At 57.0% G+C, this 24,410-nt stretch overlaps 1 protein-coding gene across 1 annotated transcript; it reads left to right on the top strand.

The window, feature by feature from the left end:
* Positions 1 to 250: 250 nt before the first annotated feature.
* BICRA (BRD4 interacting chromatin remodeling complex associated protein) lies at positions 251 to 24,237 on the top strand (the record flags this gene model as incomplete). Its single annotated transcript, XM_055792485.1, is given in 21 exon segments — positions 251 to 1,619; positions 2,609 to 2,684; positions 10,300 to 10,345; positions 11,109 to 11,151; positions 11,539 to 11,568; positions 11,570 to 11,605; positions 13,016 to 13,438; positions 13,440 to 13,766; positions 13,768 to 13,953; positions 13,956 to 14,324; positions 14,326 to 14,955; positions 18,748 to 18,783; positions 18,785 to 18,932; positions 21,576 to 21,703; positions 22,134 to 22,259; positions 22,547 to 22,605; positions 22,744 to 22,873; positions 22,875 to 22,893; positions 23,918 to 23,988; positions 23,990 to 24,013; positions 24,135 to 24,237. Coding segments are annotated over 21 exon segments (3,079 nt in total), but the record flags the coding sequence as incomplete, so codon positions are not given.
* Between the last annotated feature and the right edge of the window lie 173 nt (positions 24,238 to 24,410).

Here is a 24,410-nt window from a genome sequence, read left to right as displayed (position 1 = left end):
CCCTCTCTCCTCGCCTTCTCCGGCAGCAAATGTAACCCGATTTTTATCCTTTTCCTCGCCGTCCCGGAGAGAGCGGAGCATCCGCCGGGAAAACAAGGCTCTCCCATGGCTCGTGGAGGCCGGAGGCCGGGGCTGGCTGCAGGCAGAGGGCAAAAATACTTCGGTTTACATTCAGCGCGTGTTTGGAAGCGGTTTCTGCTGCCATAAGGAGTTGAAACATTCGTCGCCGTTCCGACAAAAAGGTCAGGGATCTGCGTGCGACGATGCGTTCACCTGCACCGAGTTGGGTGGTTTGGTTTGGTTTGGTTTTTTTGGCCGCATGTCGGACAATTTCTGGGCTATTTTCTGAAGAGAATTGTTGGGAGAGCTTAAAACTGTCAACATTTCTGTTTTCTTGGTGTTTCTTTTTTTTTTTTTTCATCAGCTGTCATTAAAAGCGGCGGCCACTGACGGCTTTCCAGCCTCTGGGGAGGTGCTGCAGGTTCAGGCCTGTTTCCCGACAGGACTCTGCGTATTGAGTGTGTTTCTCCTGGGTTTTGGGTGTTGATTTTTTATTTATTTATTTTTTTTTTTCTCTCTTGAAATTTTCTCCCCCCTTAAAAATAAATCCCACCGTTGCGTTCGCCAGTCCCGGTGCTGCGCCTCCGCCGTCGGAGGCTCGGGGCTCGTAAATCTGCGTGGTGGAGGAGGCCTTCCCCGCGGGATTCACCTCTTCTGCGGAGCGAGGGCACGCGTCCGCCAGCACCGCACACCTTTCCCAAGCGGAAAAAAATCCCGCCGGGATAAGGCCCAACGACAAACCCACGAGCGATAGCTCTAAATTTGAACCAAAAAAGCGCCACGGCGGCTCGTGGAGGTAAACGGGGAGCGTTTGCCAAGCTCCTTCCCCGCATCTTCCTCTTCCTCCCCCCCCCCCCCCCCCCTTCCAGCCCCAGCGAGTTTCTCCCTCCTTCCCCGCCAAGCCAGCGCTTTGCTCCCATTGTATTCCTCCTCCTCCTCCCGCTGCGGTCGAGGGAATGCGAGTCTGGAAATGATTTCGAGCAAAAAAAGCTCCCAAGTAAATCCTGCGCTGCGCAGGGGGAGGGGAGGGCGGGCGGCCCGGGACGGTGCAAGTCCTCGCCGCCGGGGAAAACGATTCCCTGACCCAGAAATGGGACATTTCCCGGCAGCGCCTCGGGACGGGGCAGCGCTGGGAGCGTCCTCGCCGCGGCGTGGCCTCGTCCCTGCCGCTGCTGCGAAGGCAAAGCTTGTCCGGCGCGGCAGAACGGGCGGGTGGGGGAAGGAGTTACGGTGATGCCGGGCAGGAGGACTCGCTTTGGTGGATTTAATCGGTTTTTTTACCGTCATAGTTAACTAGAAACCGTATGCCGGTGAGTTTTACTTCGTTTTTAGCAGCGTTCCCGTAGGAAGAAGCATCCGGTGCTGCTCTTGGGCAGCCCTCACCTGCAGCTCCCGCCTGCCTGTGGCTCGAGGGAGCCACATCCTGGGATTTTCCTCTTTCCACCGGGGAAGTGGGGAGTCTCACGCTCCTGGATTTTCCACCTGTCCCAATGGAAACGGCGAACAAACGCCGCCGGCTTGCTTCGGCAGTCGAGAGTAATTTCCCGGGGAAGGAGGATGTAAGTGCAGCATCGCTCATTTACGAGTCTTCTTCCTTTTCACCGCTCGAAAGCACCTACTAAAAGAGTTAGAAAATAATTTTCCCTCCACACGTGGTCTTCAAAAATAAAGAAATCCCTGGAGGAGAGCACGCAGACTTTGGTTGCTGCAGTACCCACCTGAAGGGCTGGAAATGAAACGGGAGCTCCTGGAGCCCCAGGCGGCTGAAAGAAGCGCCGAGCGCGGCATTCAGCTGGATATCGGAGAGCCTGGTAGTAACGGAGACATCCCCGGGAGCATCCCGGAGGGAATTCCGCAGCGCAGCAAGTGACAATCTTAGGAGAATACTTGGGGGGAGAAAAAAAAAAAAAAAGTCACCTCGGTGACCTCAGATTTGACTTGTTTCCTCGAGATTCGTGGGATTGGAACTCCTGGGGCCTGTTCCAAACCGGGATCATCGCCCCTTGTGTCGTACAAGATGGGTTTGTTGTTCCCTCTGTTTCCAGCTCCGGATCCGGCGGATGTTGGAACCCTCCATTCCTGGTGGCTGGAATTTTACGAGTGCTGTGATCTCCGAAACGGGTGTAATGCTCCGGGCGTACTTCGTGGCGCGGAGGAATTGTTCTCCGACGCTCCCTGTTTTGTTGGGATTTGTCCCGGGGAGCCATCACCTTTTGGAATTTTCACGTTAATTTCTGGGTTATAGGGAATTTATAATACAGATAGCCAAATCTGGCCGCACCGCCAGAGCCCGGCGAGTTTTATTGCAGGGAATTCCTACCTTAACCCCTGAATGGAAAAAAGGAGCACCTTGTCCATCCCTGTCTTTCCAATTTATATTTATATTGCGCCCTAAGGCTTCAAACAGACCCGTTGCCCTTAAAATCTCCGCGTTTCTGCTTTTTTTGGGGTGGTGGTTTTATTTTGGGTTTTTTTTCTATTTTTTTTATTGGATTAGGTCGTCGGGATCGGTGGTGTAACGGCCCTTCTCTATTTTTTTCCTTTACAGTATGACTGCATAAAGCAAATATGTTCTGTATCTCCTCTCCTACCCATAGTTGGCACAGAGTTGCTAAAAGCAAGAGGTTAGTAAAACACGAGCGCTCTCCTCCCGTCCTGGGCCGTGTGTGTGTGGGGGGGGTGTCCCGGTGAGGCTAACGAGGGTTATTCCTAACGAGCAGTAATGGGGTGGGATGGAAAATCCCAGGGAGGAGCGAAGCCTTGTCGTTAATTCTTATTTTTACGAAGGAATAGCGGGGCTACAAACCGCCCTGCTCCCAGGGGTGGAATTTGTTGACGTCGTTGGGTCAAAACGGTGGTTTAATTACTCCTGGAGTGGCTGCGGAGCCCTAATTAGGGTGATGGTGCCAGGGTGGAAGCTGGACCTCGCGCCCCGTTTCCCTTATTACTTCAGGCGTCGTCTCCAAAAACTTCCAGACAGAGTTTTCACGCCCAGAGGGGACTTTTTGCGCGTAACCTTCTCCTCTAGCGCGGCGACGGTTGCTTTCTAATTACGGCCAGAGGAGGATTTATGGAATTGGCCGGATCGAGTCGCCAGCCGGTGAAAAGAAAAGGCGTTGAGAAATCCATTGGGAGAGCGGCGAAATGTGGGAAACGCTAATTCCAAGCTTAAAAATAGGCGTTTGTCGTCGGTATGTTCAGAATCCGGGCTGTTGCCTTTTTTAAGTTTCTGCTAGGGGGAAAAAAAAAAAAAAAAAAAAAAGAAAAAAAGAAAAAAAAACCCAAACAAAAAACAACCCCCCCAAAAAAACGTGCGAGTGTTTATACTTCAAATATTTATTAGGACCGTGGAAATAAAAGATAACCGGTTTAGTTTCTGAGTTGGGGGGGTTGTTTGCTTAGAAACGTGAGCCCCCGGGTGGATTTCTGGAGGAATCCTTTCCTCAAATCCTGTCCTGGGGAAAGCCACCGCATTCCTGCAGGTCCGCTGCATTGAAATGGAGATTTCCTCGATTCCCGGCAGGATTCTTGCGGAGTCTGCAAATCCCTCAATGCAGAAATTAGAATTTCCAGCTTTTTTCCAGCTTCACACCCCCACACCCCCCACCCCAAAGATGCTTTTGTCGGGGAAATCAGAATTTCCAGCTTTTTCCCCCCCTGGAAGATGCTTTTGTCGGGGAAATCAGAATTTCCAGCTTTTTCCCCCCCTGGAAGATGCTTTTGTCAGGGAAATCAGAATTTCCAGCTTTTTTCCCCCCTGGAAGATGCTTTTGTCAGGGAAATCAGAATTTCCAGCTTTTTTTTCCCCCTGGAAGATGCTTTTGTTGGGGAAATTAGAACTTCCAGCTTTTTTTTTTCCCTGGAAGATGCTTTTGTTGGGGAAATTAGAACTTCCAGCTTTTTTTTTTCCCCCTGGAAGATGCTTTTGTCGGGGAAATCAGAATTTCCAGGTTTTTTTCCCCGCTGGAAGATGCTTTTGTTGGGGAAATTAGAACTTCCAGCTTTTTTCCCCCCCCCCGGAAGATGCTTTTCTTGTCGGGAGGTTTGCCCTTCTCACCCACCCGACGCACCTTGTGGGTTTATTTTATTATTTTATTAATTATTTTTTTTCAGAATGGATAAATCTGCTGGGATGCTGGGGGGGGTGGGGTGGGGGGTGGGGAAGAGGATGACACCGGAGAAATAGGGACCTTCTTTGTACGCGTGCTTGCGATTCCTGTTGTTGCTCGTAGGATTTGCAAACACACCTTGAGCGGTCCAAAAACCGGGATATTTTAAAATCCCTTTCTGGAGTATAAACCGCCAGTCCTCAAGCCTGGAGAAGGTCCACGAGGTTAATTAATTAACGGTGAGGTAACGAGGAACAGGGGTTTCCCCGCTGACGGTAACGGAAACCTCGTACGCAGCGGCTGGTGTGACCCATTGCGATTGGGTTGCCGCGATTTACCTCCAGCTCCGGAATTTCTTGGGATAAAAATATCTGCGGTTTCAGTGGAGTTGCCAGGTGGATCGTCGCTGGGTGGAAGAATCGTTAAAATCCACGGTGGTTTATCGTCGATATCCCGGTGATCACAGGGATAATTGGGCCCTCGGAGCGGGAGACAAACGAAGCGATGCGGAGCTACTGGCTCAGGGAAGGAGAAACTCCGGCGGGCGCTTTTCCTTTTATCCCGTGATTTTCCCGGAGGCTTTCTTCCTGTTCCCTGGGGAAGCTGGTGATAAATTTAACCCTTGATGGCGTGAAAGAGAGAGTGGAGGAAATATTTGGTGCTTCCCTCACGGAAATGTGCTCGCCAGCAGGTTCCCATCTCCTCCGCTCGCTTTTCCCAGAGGATTTTTTTTTTTCCATTTGATTTTTCTCGCTTTTTAGAGTGTCGCCGATGCTCTCAGCAGACCCTGGTGGCTTCTTGCATCTTTCCACCCGTGACCTTGAGAAGAGGCAGCCTGAGAAAATCGAAGGCGTCAAAGTCAGCGTTAATAAAACCGAAAAGAAAATGCCAAATCGGGGGGGGTGGGGGGGGTGGGGGTGAGGACATAAACTTTCCGCACGAGGTGTAATTGAGTCTTCCTCGGCGGAGAGAGGAAAAGGGACCGTGTCTGGAAGAGGAAAATATTTGCTCGAGACGAGGAAAACTTCCTCGGGCCGCCCGGCTCCCTCTCCCGAGCCCTTTTCGAGGCTTCTGAGCCACGCTACGTGTATTTTAAAATCACATTTTGGTTTTCTCCGAAGAGTAGGGACGGAGGAAAATCCAACCAGCGAGGTGACTGGTCTGTTCAGTCACAAAAACTGGGGCGCGCTGCGTGTCGAAGGCCGGTGTCGGGGACAGAGGAGGGGTCTGTTTGCGGCAGGGGGTATCTGGGGGGGGCTTTTCCAGCCAGAATCCCACCGGGGCGTAGTAATCCCGTAGTAGAAGCGAGGGAGAACGATGGGCTGTAAAGAAACGCGTTACTCTCATCGCCATCTGGGTATCCTGGCTCGCCGTACCGGGCCACCTCCTCTTCCCGTCATCCCGGGGATGCGCCGCGGCGGCGCCACGGGTGCCGGTAACGCGGAGTATCGATGGATGAGACGCGGCGAAGCTGGATTCTCCAGGCGTGGAAGCGTTGGGGCGCCCGGCCCCTGGACGACACCTCACCGTTGCAGAGCAGATCCGGCGTCTCCGCTCCAGCCGCATCCACGGATCCGGCCCCTCCGGACGACGTTCCGCCGTCTCGGTCTTTTTGTTGGGTTTTTCGGAAGCTCCTGGCGAGGCCATGAAGGAGGAAGAAGGGAAGAACCTTCCCGCTGGATAACCCGCGGATTTTGGGGCTTTGTGCCCGCTGCTAAGAACCGCTGCTCCTCCTGGGCAGGATGAGGCCTTTCTCCCCCCTCACGCTACGATCCAAAGCGCTCACCATCTCGTTTTTCCCCGCGTCTTGCGCAGGTAATTAGCGGCTCGGCGCCGCGGTTCCGCTCTCCGTCCCCTTCTCTTCGCTCCGTCCAGGCTCTCCTCAGCTTCCCGGGCGTTCCTGGTGTAACACCAAATAGATTCTAATCATTATCTCTAATTACAAAGGGAAGCGAAATCACGGGGGGATAATAATTGTAGTGTCTTAAATACGATAAAACAAAGAATAATTAACAATTACGGAGCGGGCTGCGGATAGGACTCCGACGGCAGAAGGGGCTCCTTTTCCCCACGGGACCTTGCTGGAATAATCTGGGAATTAGGGGATGTGGCTTCCCCCTGCTGTGGGAGAAGGAAAACCGCCTGGAATCTCTTCCATTTATTTATTTTTCAATTTTTCTGCCTGTTTTTTTTTAAGAGCTGAAGCGGGTCATAAAGCTCAGCGTTTCCCTGATGCCGGCAAAAGGCTTTTCCCTGCATCGTTCCCGGCTCCGCGAGCACGCGGCGTGCGGGCGAGACCTAAAAATAATCCACTATCGAGTCTTACCGTGTCATAAAATCGAGCCGGACCTACTCGCCGCGGCCCAAATGCTTCGACGCGGCTCTTGCCAAAAGATGGTCCCGGAACAAAACGGGGAGTTACTGGTCGAGGCAACCAGGATAAAACGAGCGTGGGACGGTGACACTGAAAGCAGGTTGGGGTTTTATTTCCCCATCATCTTCCTGTTCCTGTAAACGGGGCGAAATTCCGCTTCCCCGACGGCTTTAGCGTGGGCGTCAAGCATTTTCCCAGCTCATTTTTTTAAAAAAAAATTAAAATCGTTGACAAAGCACGGTCCTAAGCGCAGCCCTGCGTGCGCGACCTGCCGTTGTCGGGGGGGTGACGCCAGAAGCGTCGGATTGTGGCGTCGGGATGGGATCAAACTCTGGAAATAACTTTTTAGGGGGGGGCGTGCGGGAAGCCCCCACTTGGGGTGCCGGCCCCCGGATTTGAGCGCCAAGCGCGTCTCATCTGTTGAAAAAACGTTTTAACATCGTTTAAAACGGCGCCGTAGAGGTTTGATTCGTACGGGAGCCACGTGATGGTTTGTCTCGAGGGTCTTTCTTCCCCCTCCCCACCAGATCCCAACGCGATTCCCGGGCGATTCGGAGGAGGAAAGGGCCCAAAGTACGGGAGCGCGAAAAGCCGGGCAAGGTCGGCGGTGGGACCGGGAAGGTGCGACGCCAATCCCTTAACGAATGATTCCTCTTATTTTTCATTTGCTTTGAGCACGTTTTTCTCCGCTGACATCCCAACTCCCCTGCCCCGCCGCTCGGGACATCACGCTTGCTCCTCTCCGGGCGCGACGCTTGGTTAAATCCCGGTGATTTTATCGCGCGGATTTAAGGAATGACCGTAGATTTCTCTCCGGGGGGAGAATTCAGGCCGCTGGGGGTTCCGCCTGCTTCTCAACACCGCTTGCATTTAACAATTTTTAACAGATTCGGGCTCCCCCCCCCCCGCCCCTCCCTCCCATCCGTTAATTAGCGATAACGGACCCGACCCACCTGAAAAAAAAAAAAAAGAAATCAGACCAGGAATATTGCCTCTGCCCAACAGCGATTCCCGCGCGGAGCTCGGGGGTCGGGAGCCGCTCTCCTCGCCGGGGCGCGGCCGCCGTACCGCATCGTTTGACAAAACGCTTTTAATTTCCTCCTCCCGAGCCGGCTGTAATCAATACCGAGTGACAAGGCAGAAATCCAGGTAGCAAACCAGCTCGTTAATTCGTAAATCCATCCCCCTCCCCCCCCCCCCCCCCCCCCCCCCCTCCAGGGCTCCGTTACGGGAGCAGGGGCAGAAAGCCGGAGCGGAAAAAAACTTTATAAATATAAATAGATAAATTTGAAGGGGGGGGTTGGCGCAGCGCTCCGCTCCCGGGGGGCTGCGCCGTTGCGCGCGGGGGAGGTTTGCTCCGTCCCACCGTTCGGTAGTTGCTTCGTTTTTCCTAAATTGCTCGGCGGAACGTCAGAAACGGCGGAAAAATTAAAATACGGCGTCTTGGCGGCGGCGGAGCGGCGGTGCCGGCTCTTGGGGCGACGGGGCTCTCCGGGCTAATTAATCAAGCGGGCTGGGAGCTTTGGCTGTCATATTTAGGTTATTCATTTAGCAGGCCTGGAAATAATTACGGGCGCTCGTTAAAAAGGCAGGTTGTTCAGTACCACGGGCTGCACGTGACAGGTGTGTTCATCCCGCCGTGAGTTTCTCCGTTTTTTGCTTTTTTCAACCTGTTGAAGCGGCCGATTTGTTGGGTTTTTTTTTTTCTCGTTATCTGAATCTTTATTAATTGTGTCTCGTTAAGGAGTTTCATCCTGCGCCTCCAAACCCCGAGGTTTGGAGCTGGTGTGAGAAAAAGAGGGGAAACACTGGGGAAGAAAAAAAAAAAAACCACCACAAAACTCAAACTCCCACTATTTTTCCCTAAAACTGGTTGTAAAAAGGGGTTTCCACCTGCCGATCCACCAGATCACCCGGTGCCGGATCTCGGGTTATCGGTGGAAAATCCTGGATTTCACCTCCTGAAGCAAAACGCCTCTGAAAATGTTTTGCCCCCCCCAGGGAAGACCGAGGGGTAAATCCACATAAACGTGGGATTTTGGGGATCCGAGTTATTGCCCCGCCACGGTGCCGGGATCTGCTCCGCCGAGGATCCCGGTGCTGAGGATCCCAGGAGGTCCGTCAGCTGGCTGGATGCCCCGTGTCGAGGTGAAAATAAGTCAAAAAGCTGCCGGTTTGGGGGTTTGGGGTGAAACCAAAGCCCCGGGTTGGGGAAAACCGGGACGAGCGCCGGAGGGACGGGAGCGGCGTCGGGATGAGCCGATCCCTCGGCGCTGGGGCTGGGGATCCACCCAGCGGCGTCCCGGCTCGCTGGCGTTTTTGCTGGGATTTTTAGGGATCCACACGCTGCCGGGCTGGGTATGCTCCTTAGTGGGTTCCCCCCAATTTTTTTTTTTTTTTTTTTTTTTTTTTTTAATAGTAAAATTTTGAATAAATCCATTTCAACGGCCAACGTGGGCTTTTTGGCTTCCCGGTTGTCCCGCGCCACTTTGGAGGGGTGACGGGATTCCCCTCCGGACCCCCCCTTTGGGGTTTGGGGGGGTGAGGTTTAGGGGTTTTTTTAGGTTTTTGGGGGGTTTTGGGGTTTTTAAGGTTTAGGTTGTTTAGCGTTTAGTGGTTTGGGGGGTTTTAGGGCTAAGGGGGTTTAGGGGTTTTATGGGTTTTAGGGTTAATGGGGTTTAGGGGTTTTAGGTTTTTAAAGTTAAGGTTTTTTAGGGGTTTTAGGCTTAAAGGTTTTTTAAGTTCAGGTTTTTTAGGATTTTTAGGGGTTTCGGGTGTTTTGGGTTTAGGGGGTTTAGGTTTAAGGATGTTTAGGGTTTAGATTTTTTAGGGTTTTTAGGCTTAAGGGTGTTGGTTTAGGGTTTAGGGGGTTTAGGGTTTTAAAGTTAAGGCTTTTTTAGGGTTTTTTAGGATTTAAGGGGTTTAGGTTTAAGGGTGTTCAGGGGTTTTAGGGTTTTTAGGTTTTAGGGTGTTAAGAGGTTTTAGGGTTTAGGGGTTTAGGGTCAAGAGGGTTTAGGGGTTTTAGGCTTTTAAAGTTAAGGGTTTTTAGGATTAAAGGTTTTTTAAGGTAAGGTTTTTTAGGATTTGGGGGGGGGGGTTAGGGTTTAGGGGGTTTAGGTTTAAGGGGGTTTAGGGTTTTTAGGGGGTTTAGGGTTAAGGGGGTTTAGGGGGTTTAGGGTTTTAGGTTTTTAAGGTTTAGGTCGTTGAGCGTTCAGTGTTTTTAGGGTTAAGGGTGTTTTAGGGGTTTTAGGTTGTTTCGATTTTTAGGCTGTGTAAGGTTTTTATCGTTAAGATTGTTTAGGATTTAAGAGTTTTTAGGCTTAAAGGTTTTTAAAGTTAAGTTTTTTTAGGGATTTTAGGGTTTAGGTTGGTGAGGGTTTTAGTATTTTTAAGGGGTTTAGGGTGTTAAGGGGTTTAGGGTTCAGCTTCCGTAGGGGTTTTTAGGGTTTTTAGGTTTAACGGGGTTGAGGGTTTTTAGTTTTAAGGGTTTAGTTTTAAGATTTTAGGGTTTAGGTAGTTTAGGTTTTCGGTCACTGGTCAATGTTGACCAGGAATCCGTTTCCAGAGGGTTCCAGAGAGTTCCACAGGGTTCTGTGGGGTTCCGCTGCATCCTATTGGCTGCAGCCTCAGCCAATCAGAGTTCACATCTCCCCTTCAGAACATTCCGGAACGTTACCGGGGTAGCGGGGGGAAGCCGAGCACGACGCGGGGGCTCTCCTGGCGTTAACCCGCTCTCTCCCTCTCCGCTTTTTGCAGTTGACATGGATGATGAAGACGGCCGGTGCCTGCTAGATGTAATTTGGTAAGTCGCACCGCGGCGCTCCGGCGCTCCCCTGCCCTCTTGGGGTGGGCACCGGGGGGGCTCAGCCCCCCACCGCCCCTTCCCCGGTGCCGGGTTGTGTCTCCCAACACCCAAAACTCCTCCAAGGTGTAAACCACGAAAACACACCGGCTGTACAAACCCTCCTGGTTGACGGCGGGGGGGGGGGGTTGGAGCTGGGGAGGGGGGGCTCGGGGCTCCTCCGGGGCTGTGCCGGGGAGGCGGGGGGGAGGTTTAACGGAATTTCGCGTGAGGAAAGCGCGGATCCCACGCAGGAATCCCGTTTGGGATCTCTCGGTGTCCCCAGGTGGGCGTTTTGTTGGGATTTTTAGGGATCGACGCGCTGCGCTCCCGTCCTTACCATCGGCAGCACCGGGCTGGGGACGCTCGCCAGCGGGTTCCCCCGATTATTATTATTATTTTTTACATTTTTGGATGAATCCCTTGCAACGGCCAACGCGGGCTAATTTCCCCCAGGGGTTTAGGGTGATTAGGAAGCCGTTGGTAATTGGGGCTTCACGCAATTAACCGGGGGGAAGGGGAGCGAGGGGCAGCGTCGGTGGCGTGGGAGAGGCCAAGTGCCCGGCGAGCACCGGTCCACGTGGTCGAGCCGAGCCTCCGTGGCACGGGTGGGTGTCCAGCGTCGTTAGCCCTCAATTAAGTGGCGGCGTTAATTAGAAACACGCCTTTCCGAAGGGGATCACGCGCTGCGTCCCTAAACGCTTTCGTCTCGTTGTTTTTGCAGCGACCCTCAGGCCTTGAACGATTTTTTACATGGATCCGAAAAGGTGAGCGGCAACTCGATTCTCTTCACCACGACAACACCTGCACACCCATTTTCCTTCAATTTATTTATTTATTTTTTTTTAAAATAATGAGGTTTTTTTTTTCTAAAGAAAGCCCACCCCCCGAGTTTCAGGATCCTTTTTAGCTTCGAGGAGTTTGTAGGACCCCGGCCACGCGCTCCGGGCAGCTCTCGCATCGGGATTTTGGGGCGCTCGGAGCCGACACAGGCTGCGTGCCGGCAGGAGACGGGGACGGGGAGGGACTCGGCGCTTTCCATCAGCGCTCTGCATTTTATTTTAATTTTTTTTAATTATTTTTTTTTTTCCCCTCCATATTTTTTTTTTCATTCTCTATCTAAAGAAAATAAATAAAATCTTTTTTAATTACAGATTGACAGTGATGATCTCCTGGACAACACAGGGAGATGCAGCCAGTGCCTTTTTTGAAGGTGCTGGGGTATGTATTTTTTTAATTTATCCTCGGGGGAACGTCAGCTTAGAAACCTTTCCTTATATTTTTATTTTTTCCCCCCCCCCCTTTTTTTTTTTTCTTTTTTCTTCTTTTTTTTTTTTTTATTTCCTAGGCTTGTTTTTTTCATCCGCTTCCCAGGTGTAGGCAAAAAGGCAGGACGCAGGGATTATTCCCCAAGATTGGTAGAGAAACGGCCCCCACAGGTTCCCCCGTGGATCCTGGGGGGGGGGGGGGGGGGGGGGGGGGGGGAGGGGAAGGAAAAGTCGGTTTTCGCGTGCGGACGCGGCGGCGCATCTGACCTGGGGCGAGCTTGGAGCTGGAAAACGGGATGGAGGAGCCGGGGGTGCTGCCGTGCGGCAGGGAGAACTCGGAAAAACTCGGAAAAATCACTTGGGAGGAGGAAAATCCCCGTTCTCCCAGCTCCCCCGGGCTGGAGCGCTCCCTCCCCTTGCAGGCCGGGTGAAATGCATGGAAGTAAATCCTAAAAATCTTTTTTTTTTTTTTTTTTTTCCCCCCCCAAGAGCATGCGTTACTCTGCATGGATAACATTAAGCATGAAGGTCTCTTTGGGTTTGTTTTTTCCTTCCCCCCCTCCCCTCCCCCCCAGCCCCTATTTCCAGTTCCATTGTAATAAGAACCTGGATGATTATTTTAATTTTTATTTTTTTCCCTTCCATTTATGTTTTGGGTGGGTTGTTTGGTTTTTTTTGGTTTTACAAAGACCGTGGGTCGAGCTGCCGACACTCTTAACCCGTAGGCTTCCCTAGGAGTTGAGGTTCGCTTCCACGTGGATTTTTTGGATCCTTTTTGAGTAGATTTCTTCTTAGCAGATCTCTCGGAGCCGGCGGGGGCCCCCAGGGTCTGGCTGCGTGGCGCTTATCGGTTCCTGCCGCGGTTCCCCGTGGCGTGGCGCTCGCCGTACGGCAATATAGGGCTCTATAGGAGGGTCGCCTATAGCGTGCGCTGGGTTCACTCCCCCCACCCCCCCTGGGCTGAGGTTTCCCGGCGGTTTCCCCCCCCCCCTCCCCAGGTGATGCCCTTCCCCTTTCCCATCCCGTCATTTTTTAAGGGGGGGGGGGGGGGGGGGGGGAAGCGAGGGACACCCCCCCACCCCACCCCGAGCTCTTCGTTTGGGCAACGGCTCGAAGCTCAGAGCTTCCAACCCATCCTGGGGGCGCCTGTGACCCCCCCCCCCCCCACCGGGCAAGCGGGTGGTCTGCCGCCCCTGGGACGCGGCGGCGCGTTCCCCCCGGGGTGCCAGCTGCGGGGGGTGGCACGAGGGCACGGCGGGCCCGCTCCCCGCCGAGGTGGCCGGCCAAAAGCGTCACCTCCAAGCCCCCCTCCCCCCTGCCCCAGCTCAACGTCTCCTTCTTTCCTCTCCCCCTCCGCCGGCAGCTGCACGTCCAGGAGGCCTCCGGCAACCACCTGAGCGCCGAGCCCAGCCAGCCCCCCACCAGCGTGGACCTGGACTTTTTAGAAGATGACATCCTGGGCTCGCCGGCGGGCGGCGGGGCCAACCTGCAGAACTCGGAGCAGCCCTGCGACATCCTCCAGCAGAGCCTGCAGGAGGCCAACATCACGGAGCAGACGCTGGAGGCGGAAGCCGAACTGGATCTGGGCTCTTTCCAGCTTCCCACCCTCCAGCCGGTGGTGCAGGCGGCCTCGGACGGCACCCCGCAGATTTTCCCCGGCGGGGCCGACCTGATCGGGCTGCAGCCGCCCGCCGTCCTGACCCACCAAGCCCTGGTGCAGCAGTCGGTGGGGGCGGACGTGGTGAACAAGGCCATCAGCGTCCAGCCCTTCCTCCAGCAGGTGGGACCTGGGCAACGTCACCATCCAACCCATCTCCAACCTGCAGGGGTTGCCCAACGGCAGCCCCAGCGGCACGCTGGGCATCGGGCCCATCCAAGTGGTGGGGCAGCAGGTGATGGCCATCAACCAGCCGGCGCAGCAGATCATCGCCAAGCAGGTTCAACCCTCCCAGGTGGCCACCATGCCCGTCGGCAGCTACATCACCCAAACGGCGCCCGAGCAGCAGCAGGTCACCCTCGCCTCCGCGGGGGTCTCGCCGCAGAGCGCCGGGCTGGTCATCCAGAAGAACCTGCCGGCGGTGGCCACCACCACGCTCAACGGCAACTCCATGTTCGGGCGGCGTGGCCGGGACGCAAGGCTCCCAGCCGCTCACCGTCACCTCCAACTTGAGCAGCCCCCTGGTGCAGGCCCAGAACGTCATCATCCACAGGACGCCCACCCCCATCCAGCCCAAACCGGCGGGGGTCCTGCAGCAGAAGCTCTACCAGATCACCCCCAAGCCCTTCGCCTCCAACAACGCCACACGCTGACCATCCAGAACGAAGCGGCCCTGCAGCAGCAGAAGGCCCAGCAGAACCTGACCTTCATGGCCGGCAAAGCCGGGCAGAACGTGGTGCTGTCGGGCTTCCCCCAGGGGCTCCCAGCCAACGTTTTCAAGCAGCCGCCGCCGCAGCAGCAGGCCCTCAGCAAGCCCATGAGCGTCCACCTGCTGAACCAGGGCAGCAGCATCGTCATCCCCGCCCAGCACGTCCCCCAGGCCATGCTGCAGGGCCAAAACCAGTTCCTCCTGCCCGGGCAACTGGCGGGCGCCTCCGCCGTGCAGATCCCCCAGCAGCTCTCCGCCCTGCAGGCCAACATGGGGGGCCAGATCCTGACCACCTCCCACCCCGGTGGGCCAGGCCCACATCATCACCAGCCAAGGGCCGGGCGGGCAGCTGATCACCAACCAGATCCTCACCAACCAGAACATCGCCGGGCAGCTGAACCTGGGCCAGGTGCTCACCTCGCAGAACGCCCACGGCACCGCTCACATCCTCTCGGCCCCCATCCAGCTCCAGCCCGGCCAGGTGGGCCAGCCGGCCCTTTTCCAGATGCCGGTTTCGTTGGCGGGCAGCTTGACCACCCAAAGCCAACCCTCGGTAGCCGCCTCCTTGGGTCAGACGGGCCAAACGGTCATCCAGGGGGTGACGTTGCCCAACCAGGTGGCCATGCTCAACGCCCCGGAGAACCTGGGCCAGGCCGTGAGCATCCAGGCCTCCGCCGCCACCAGCAGCCAGAGCCCCGGCCTCGGCCAGCCGCAGCCGCTGCCCAGCGCCGACCAGTCCTCCATCCTCACCGTCCAGACCGCTTCCCAGCCGCCCGCCCCGCTCCAGCTCAACGTGCCGCCCCCGCCGCCCCCCCAGCAACCCGTCACTTCTCAAGCCAGCCCCGGTTTGGCTTCCAGCCCGGAGAAAATCATCCTGGGGCAAGCGGCCGCCGGAGCCGTCATCAACCAGGACTCCATGCAGATGTTCCTCCAGCAGGTCAGTAGAGCCCCGCTCCCGGCGGGTGCCGGCGGCCCGCTTGACCGGCGGCACGACCGCGCTATCGGCTTCGGTTGACGCGCCGCTCGCGCGAGGAGCGCTCCCGCGGTCCAGCGCCTTCCCCCAGCGCCGATCCCGTCCTCAGCAGGTGTTTAAAATCTTACCCGGGCGCCGCGAGCGGGTCTGGCGCGTCACCGAGCGCCGTCCCCCTCGCCGCACCGGAGCTACCGTCGCGGCACAGATGGCGGCAGCCCTGCTCGGGCTTCTCCCCCTTCGTTAGCTCGAGGCGGAGCTTTTCCATTCGTCGGGCAGCTCTAGAAGGCAGTGCAGCGAGGGCCGCGGCCGTCTCGTCGGGTCGTACGGAGGTAAAGGCTTCGGTGACGTTTTCGGCACCGCTGCAGGTGTTTTATTAAACTCACCAAGGTGGGGGAAGGTCTGTAACCCACCGACGTCCCCGAATAATCGGGAGCGCGAAGAGAGCGAGCGCTCTGATTAATTTTTTTTTTTTTTTTTTAATTAGTGGTGGTTTTAGTAGTAGTTGAATAGCGGGAAGCTTTAAAATCGGCGGGGTTTTTTTTTGGCGGAACGAGTAGCGCAGATCCGCGTCGACCCGTTTGATGTCGACCCGTTTGATGTCGACCCGTTTGATGTCGACCCGTTTGATGTCGACCCGGCATCCCGGCGTGATTAAAACCAGGCACCCAGGGTCGGAGTCGGAGCGGGCTCGGCGGGTTGAGGAAGCTCCCGATGCCGCTGAGATTCGGGAATAGAGGGAAGGCGACGGCGCAGCGCTCGTCCCGTCCCGGTTCCACCGGTTTCTTCCCCCCCCCCCCACTGTCTTAACGCGGGTGGTGACGCTCGGGCGTCGCGTCCACCCTCCTCCACCTGCTGAAGGCGGCGGCGTTGGGGGTGTTGCGGGGGGGGACACGACGGGCGCCGGAACCTTCTCCTGCGGGATCCCTCGTGCCGGGAACGCGGTGAGAGGGCGGGTGAAGGAGGAGAACGCCGAAATGCAGTTCCCGGAGGGAAAACTGGAAAACCCTACGCTGGGGGAGCAGCACAGCCGCGGGTTTGGCTGGCGGCCGCTGTCTCCCGGCGTTTGAATTTTCGGCGCTTGAATTTTCGGGGTTTGAATTTCCCCCCCCCCCGCTCGCCGGTACCCGGCTCTTCCCCCGGTCGGGATTTCTCCGCCGGGGCCGCCCGTAGTTGGCTCCGCGCGGGGGACGAGGAGCAGGGAGAAGCGCCCGGAACGAAGCGGCTCCGGCCGTTCATCGCTGGGCGAAGGCGAATTTCATCCCCTTCACCCCAAAAACCCTGACTCACAGCCCCGGGTGGGCCAAGCCGGGGGGCTGCAGGACCCCCCCCCCCGCGTGTCCCCATCCCCCCCCATCCCCCTGGCTGCTCGCTTGCCTGCAGGTCCTCACTAACCCCACGCTGCTGCCGCCCCGCGCCGCTTGCTCTCCTCCTCTCCCTTCTCGCTCGCAACTTGCTGTTTTTAGCCGGCCCGAGCCTTTTTACTACTTTTTTTTTTTTTTTTCTGTATTCCCCCCCCTCCCCCCAGCCCCAATTCTTTATACTTCCATAGCAATTAGGAGCTCCAAATGACTCTAATCGCCCTCAGGGCCGGCCTCGGTAGCCCCCAGGAGCCCGACGGCCACCGACCCCCTTCCTGGGGTGAAGAAAGGAGAGCGGGGTGCACCCAGCCCTCCCCCTGAGGGTGTTTTTTGGGGGAAAAAAAATCTAAAAAAACGCTTCAAACCCCCCCTGGTGTCCCGGCTCCTGGACCCCCCTCGGCAGAGACACCGGTGGTGTGGAGCCGCTGCTGGAATCCCCAGCGAAGCCGTGCCACGTGCCCTCCTGAAGTTTGGGGGTTTGGGGTTTTTTTGGTTGGTTTTTGAGGTTTTTTTACCTTGACCCCCCCCAAAACCGCTTTTAGAAGCCCCGCTGAGGGGCCAGGCAAGCCCCCCGGGGGCTTGGGGCAGGGTGGCCGAGAGCAGGGGCTGGTTTTGCCGGAGGCGGCCGCTCCGAGGGCGACGTGCGAAGGCGTTTTGACAGAGGAAACCCGTGGGCACCTTCCGGGCAGAACTTCCTGGGCTTGGACTAACTTCTTCCTCTTTCCTTCTCTGTTGCAGTTACCCGCAGGGCAGCAGAAGCTCCCTGGAGCATCCCCGTCCCCTTCGCTACCTCATCCTCCCCTGGGGGAGAGCCCGCAGCTCCCGGCCGCCCACCTCTCCCAAATGCAATCCCCCCACCCTTCCCGCCCCCCCCTCCCAACCCCAACCCCTCTCCCGGCCCCCTTCCCGCCCCCACTCGCGCCCCCCCCTCCCAGCCGCAGACCCTCTCCCGGCCCCCCTCCGAGCCGCTCTCCCCGCTCCTGCACCCCGCAGGCCCCCCTGCCCGGCCTCTACGTCATCCAGAACCAGCTGGCCTCCTCCCCGCTGGGGGGGGGGGCAGCACCCCCTGCGCCCCCCCCTCCCAACCCCAGCCCCCCTTCCAACCGGCGGCGGCGGCGGCGCAGGCAGAAGCCCCCCCGCCGCCCCAGGTCCAGCTCCCGGCGCCGAGCGAGGTCCAACACGCTCCTTCCCCCCATTTCCAACTGCAGTTCCCCCCCCAGGCCCAGCTCAAGCCCCCCCACCCCCACCCACGCTCTCCACCTGAGCGCGGAGCAGCCGAGGAGCTTCCCGATGGTCCCGAACCAATTCCAAACCCTCCCGGCTCCCCCCGCTCCCGCTCCTCAGCAGAAGCAAATACTCGACAGGTTCCAGCAGGTAAATCAGGAGCGGCGAGGCTCTCAGGCCGGGCGTAGGGCCGGAGGGGAGGCAGCGCGGCGAAGGACGCGGCGAAGCGCGCGGCGAAGCGCGCCCCCCCACCCCCCCTCCCGCCGTCGGGCAGCCGAGGGATCCCGGGCCAAACAGGAAGCAGATCCCAGTCGGTTCCTCCCGAACAGATCCTGAGTTTTGGGGTGGGGGGCTCCTTCCGTCGAGGGGCTGCCTCCTTTTTTTTGGGGGGGGGGGGGGGGGGGGGAAACGGGGGTTTCGGGGTGCTGTGCCGCGGGTTACGTCCGGCTCTGCCGCCTGTCGTCGCACGTGGATCCCTCGGGAAAGCGTCCGCCGCGGGGGCGACGGGGGTCTTGGTTTGGTGGATCCAACGAGGAAAAAGGCCTTTGGCAAAGCGGCTCCCCTCCCCCACCTCCACCCCCACCCCCCACACATCCCCCGAGACCTGTCCTTAGCCAAACCCTGCCCCACTCTTGTCACCTGGGGGGGGGGCGGGGCAGGTGCTGGAGGGGCTCTGTGGGATGCAGGGATGCAGGAGGGATGCTCTAGGACCGGTCCAGCCCTCGATAACAGCGAGGGGGGGGGGTGCGAGGGGGTGAAAGCACCCGACACACCCCCCCCCCGCCAGGTTTCTACAATTAAACTGCCGTTCGTTATTTTATCCCTGCTGGGGGGCGGGGGGGGGGAAAGGCAGCGACAGGGGCAACGCTGGAGCTGATTAACCACGTGTTAATTAGAACTCCCCTTCTGAGGATGCGATTGGCCTGATTTGGGGGTTTTTAGACCCCGTAACCGGTGGGGGGCAGGGCTCGGCAGGCACTTTATTTTTTTTTTTCCCTGCTCCTTTTGCGTCCGTCTCCCAGCGCCGGGATCCAGCGCCAGGATCGCCGGGATCGGCCGAGCCGTCGGTCCCTTCCCTCCTCCTGCTCCCGGGTGAAAAAGCGATGGATTTTGGGGCTCGTTCTCCATTTTGTTGTGTTTTTTTTTCTCCCCCCCCACCCCACCCCCCCCCCAGGTGCCCCAAGGGATCATCCTGCAAACGAAGCAGCAGCCCCCCCAGCAGCCAGGCCCCCCCCGCGCTCGCCCAGTTCACCGGCCCGTCCTCCTCCGTCCTGGTGGGCAGCCAGGGCCAAACGGTGACGGTGACCACCGCCACAGCGGCCAGCCACGCGCCCACCGCCCTCCCGCCCTCCACCACAGGTTTGTGCTGCCTCCACGGGGAAAAACACCAGGAAGAGCATCCCAAACGCTGGGAAGAGCATCCCAGACGTTGGGAAGAGCATCCCAGACGTTGGGAAGAGCATCCCAGATGTTGGGAAGAACACCCAAACGTTGGGAAGAGCATCCCAGATTTTGGGAAGGGCATCCCAGATGTTGGGAAGGGCATCCCAGACGTTGGGAAGGGCATCCCAGACGTTGGGAAGAGCATCCCAGACGTTGGGAAGAGCATCCCAGACGTTGGGAAGGGCATCCCAGACGTTGGGAAGAGCATCCCAGACGTTGGGAAGAGCATCCCAAATGCTGGGAAGGGCATCCCAGACGTTGGGAAGGGGCGTCCCAGACGTTGGGAAGGGCATCCCAAACGTTGGGAAGGGCATCCCAAACGCTGGGAAGAGCATCCCAGACGTTGGGAAGAGCATCCCAAACGCCGGGAAGAGCATCCCAAACGTTGGGAAGAGCATCCCAGATGTTGGGAAGAGCATCCCAGATGTTGGGAAGAGCATCCCAGACATTGGGAATACCATCCCAAACATTGGGAAGAGCATCCCAGACGTTGGGAAGGGCATCCCAGATGTTGGGAAGAGCATCCCAGACATTGGGAATACCATCCCAAACATTGGGAAGAGCATCCCAGACGTTGGGAAGGGCGTCCCAGACGTTGGGAAGGGCATCCCAGACGTTGGGAAGAGCATCCCAGACGTTGGGAAGGGCATCCCAGACGTTGGGAAGAGCATCCCAGATGTTGGGAAGAGCATCCCAGACGTTGGGAAGAGCATCCCAGACGTTGGGAAGAGCATCCCAAGTGCTGGGGAAGGGCATCCCAGACGTTGGGAAGGGCGTCCCAGACGTTGGGAAGGGCAATCCCAGATGTTGGGAAGAGCATCCAGACATTGGGAATACCATCCCAAACATTGGGAAGGGCATCCCAGACGTTGGGAAGGGCATCCCAGACGTTGGGTAGAGCATCCCAGATGTTGGGAAGAACACCCAAAACGTTGGGAAGAGCATCCCAGATTTTGGGAAGGGCATCCCAGATGTTGGGAAGGGCATCCCAGACGTTGGGAAGAGCATCCCAGACGTTGGGAAGGGCATCCCAGACGTTGGGAAGAGCATCCCAGACGTTGGGAAGAGCATCCCAAACGCTGGGAAGAGCATCCCAAACGCTGGGAGGAGCATCCCAAACGTTGGGAAGAGCATCCCAAACGCTGGGAAGAGCATCCCAAACGCTGGGAAGAGCATCCCAGATGTTGGGAAGAGCATCCCAAACGCTGGGAAGAGCATCCCAGACGTTGGGAAGAGCATCCCAGACGTTTGGAAGAGCATCCCAGATTTTGGGAAGAGCATCCCAAACGTTGGGAAGAGCATCCCAAACGTTGGGAAGGGCATCCCAGATGTTGGGAAGGGCATCCCAGACGTTGGGAATACCATCCCAAACGTTGGGAATACCATCCCAAACGTTGGGAAGAGCATCCCAGACGTTGGGAAGGGCATCCCAGACGTTGGGAAGAGCATCCCAGACGTTGGGAAGGGCATCCCAAACGTTGGGAAGGGCATCCCAAACGCTGGGAAGAGCATCCCAGACGTTGGGAAGAGCATCCCAGATGTTGGGAAGAGCATCCCAAACATTGGGAAGGGCATCCCAGATGTTGGGAAGAGCATCCCAGACGTTGGGAAGAGCATCCCAGATGTTGGGAAGAGCATCCCAAACATTGGGAAGGGCATCCCAGATGTTGGGAAGAGGCATCCCAAACGTTGGGAAGAGCATCCCAGACACCGGGAAGTGCATCCCAAACGCTGGGAAGAGCATCCCAAGTGTTGGGAAGACCATCCCAACGTTGGGAAGAGCTTCCTAGACAGCAGGAAAACCATCCCAAACGCTGGGAAGAGCATCCCAGACGTTGGGAAGAGCATCCCAGACGTTGGGAAGAGCATCCCAGATGTTGGGAAGAGCATCCCAGACGTTTGGAAGAGCATCCCAGATTTTGGGAAGAGCATCCCAAACGTTGGGAAGGGCATCCCAGATGTTGGGAAGAGCATCCCAGACGTTGGGAAGAGCATCCCAGATGTTGGGAAGAGCATCCCAGACGTTGGGAAGAGCATCCCAGATGTTGGGAAGAGCATCCCAGATGTTGGGAAGAGCATCCCAGATGTTGGGAAGAGCATCCCAAACGCTGGGAGGAGCATCCCAGACGTTGGGAAGAGCATCCCAGACGTTGGGAAGAGCATCCCAAACGCTGGGAGGAGCATCCCAAACGTTGGGAAGAGCATCCCAGACGTTGGGAAGAGCATCCCAAACGCTGGGAGGAGCATCCCAAATGTTGGGAAGAGCATCCCAGATTTTGGGAAGGGCATCCCAAACGCTGGGAGGAGCATCCCAAATGTTGGAAGAGCATCCCAGACCCCGGGCACGGGCAGCCCGGACGGTGGGCACCGTTGCTTCGGGAGAACGGAGCCACCCAAGGGTGCTCAGCGTGCGAGAAAAGGGCGAAGGGGCGAGTCCTGCTCCGGTTTTGGGGGGATTTGGGTCAAATCTGGGCGGAAAGGTGCTGGGGGGGGTCCGGGGGGTGGTACTTGTGGGTGGGCTGGAGATGAAACCCCGCGCCCTGCTCTGTGTTGCGGCAGGTATCACCGCCCCGGTTCCTGCGGAGAGCAAGACCTTCTCCAGCGTTTCCGCGCCGATTTCCACCGGGAAAGGGGCTGCAGCCCCCGGGAAGTCGGGGGCGACTCTTCCCATCCAGCAGCCCCTGCAGGTGAGGAAGCGATTTTCATGCATCTCCGCTCCATTTTATCAAAAAAAGAAGAACTAATTTCTAGAAATCTGGATTTTTCCCACTTGTCAAGCGCCGCCAACCTCTGAAAACGACACAGAATTCCCCCTTCCCGCCGGTATTAGCCGCGTTTTTGGGGAGGGGGCTTTGGTGGCTCCTCCTCGTTTGCTCACCGATGGTTTAATGGGATGTGGGGGGTTGTTGGCGCGGATTTCTGGAAGCGCAATCGGGAATAATTTGTGATTTTCCCCCCAAAATAACCGTTTTGAACTGGAGCGTTTACACCGGGGACGCGCGGAAGCCGCCTGCCAGCTAACCGGCGATGCCTCAGCGGCCGGTTTCCCCCGCCGGTTCGGCCTTTTAGCGCCTCGGTTAATTAAAGACGGTGATTAATTTCCCGGTTTTGCCGCAGACGAAGCCCGGCGTGATCAGTTCCGTCTCGGGGCTGAACCTCGGCAAAGGGCCCGTCCCCATCCCGGTCGTCGGGAAGGGATTGCCGCAGCTCGTGCCCTCGGTCCCCGTGCCAGGCCAGCCGCTGGTGAGTAGATAATTTGATATAAATATATATATTTATGTCGAGGTAGATCATTTTTTTCATATGTGTATTTATACCTCGCAGGACGTTTGCTGCGCTCGTTTTAGCTCTCTCCAAACCCGAGAGATGCTCTAAACGCAGCAAAAGCTTTATCGAAGCCATAACCCACCCTGACCCCCCCCTCCCCCCCATGCCACAGCGCTCCCGTTCCCCCTTCCCACCAATGGGGATGAATCCCCCCCCCCTTTCCCCAGCACAGCCCCCCCCCTGACCTCTCCTTCTCCCACCAGTACGACGGGAAGCTCGGCCTGAAGAAAACCCCGACGCTACAACCCAGCAAGGAGGCTTGGTGAGCGCAGCGGGGTGGGGGGGCTTAAACCACCCGCCGGGGGTCCGGCTCCCGTGGATTTTCCTGGCTTTTTCCTCCCCTAAAGGCCAGGAATGGGGAATTGCGCTTCCTCCTCACCCTCTTCCTCCTTCCCGGCAGTTTCCTGGAGCAGCTGCACAAACACCAGGGCGCCGTGCTGCACCCCGACTACAAAACCTCGTTCCGCTCCTTCGACGACGCCTTGCGGCGCCTCCTGCCCTACCACGTCTACCAGGGGATGCTGCCCTCCCGCCCGAGACTACCAGAAGGGTGAGCTCCCCAGGGGGACCACAGGTTTACAAAAAAAAAAAACAAAACCCAAACCAAACCCCAAAAAAAACCCCAAAAGCAGGTTTCTTACCGGTAGGGAGAAACCCTCAGCGCGTCCCGTAGAAAAATAAATCCCCGAGGGGATGTTTTTCAATATTTCCCAGCTGGAATCGCTCAGAGTTCTCATCACAGCCCCCTATACGTTGTGCAAAATAATTAAAAAACAAATTGTAGACGAGTCTTAACGGTCACGGCGATAAAAATCCAGGACCCTTTATTCTTTGGGGTGCCGGAGCAGCAGGGGACCGGACTTCTAAAAAAAAAACCACAAAAAAAAAACCTAAAAAAAATAAATCCAACCCCAAAAGCAGGTTTCTTGGCGTTGAGGAGAAACTCTCTGCGCGTCCCCTCAAAAAATAAATCCCTCAGGCGATTTTTTCCAGGATTTTTGAGCTGGAATCGCTCAGAAAAATCATCACAGCCCCTGTACGTTGTACAGAATGATCAAAAAACAAATTGTAGATAAATCTTAACGATCGCAGCGATGAAAACCCCGGGACCCTTTATTTTTTGGGGTGCTGGAGCGGTAGGAAACCGGATTTTCTAAAACAAAAAACCCTAAAAAAAAGTAAATCCAACCCTAAAAACATAAATCCAACCCCAAAAGCAGGTTTCTTGGCGTTGAGGAGAAACTCTCTGCGCGTCCCCTCGAAAAATAAATCCCTCAGGCGATTTTTTCCAGGATTTTTGAGCTGGAATCGCTCAGAGATCTCATCACAGCCCCTGTACGTTGTGCAGAATGATCCAAAACCAAATTGTAGACAATTTTTAATGATCTCGGCGACGAAAACCCGGGACCCTTTATTTTTTGGGGTGCCCCCCCTTCGGGCGAACGCGCTGCTCAAGCCCCACCACCCCCCCCCATCCCGTGACCTGCCCCTTTGGCCTTTTCACAGCCAATTTTTTTTTTTCCTCCCCCCCCCACCCCCCACCCCCCCCCCCCCCCCCCTCCTCTTCCTCGCAGTGGACGAGGAGTTCGAAGCGGTGTCCACGCAGCTGCTGCGGCGCACGCAGGCCATGCTCAACAAGTACCGCCCTGCTGCTCCTGGAGGAGTCCCGGGTGAGTCCCGCCGCCCTAACGAGCCCCCCCCCCCCTCCCCCGTTGGTGAAATTTTAATTAATTTTCTACATCCGCTTGCTTCTTCCCCCCCCCCCCCCCTCCCCCCTCCTCCCGCCCGCAGAGGGTCAGCCCTTCCGCCGAGATGGTGATGATCGACCGCATGTTTATCCAGGAGGAAAAAACCACCCTGGCGCTCGACAAGCAGCTGGCCAAGGAAAAACCAGGTGGGAAGCGGATCCCTCCGCCACTTCCGCCCCTTTTCCCGACCGCTTCCCCCCCTCGGGGGCTGGACACCCGCTCCCCTCTTCCTCCGCTGGGATTTGGGGCAAAAAAAAACGAGGATCTGGGGGAAGGATTGGGGGGAATTTTTGTGGGGAGGAAGGGCTGAGGGGGGGCC

This window comes from Falco peregrinus, chromosome 20 (genome assembly GCF_023634155.1).
Source record: "Falco peregrinus isolate bFalPer1 chromosome 20, bFalPer1.pri, whole genome shotgun sequence".
NCBI classification, from domain to species: Eukaryota; Metazoa; Chordata; class Aves; order Falconiformes; family Falconidae; genus Falco; species Falco peregrinus.
This window is presented reverse-complemented; position numbering and strand designations above follow the sequence as displayed.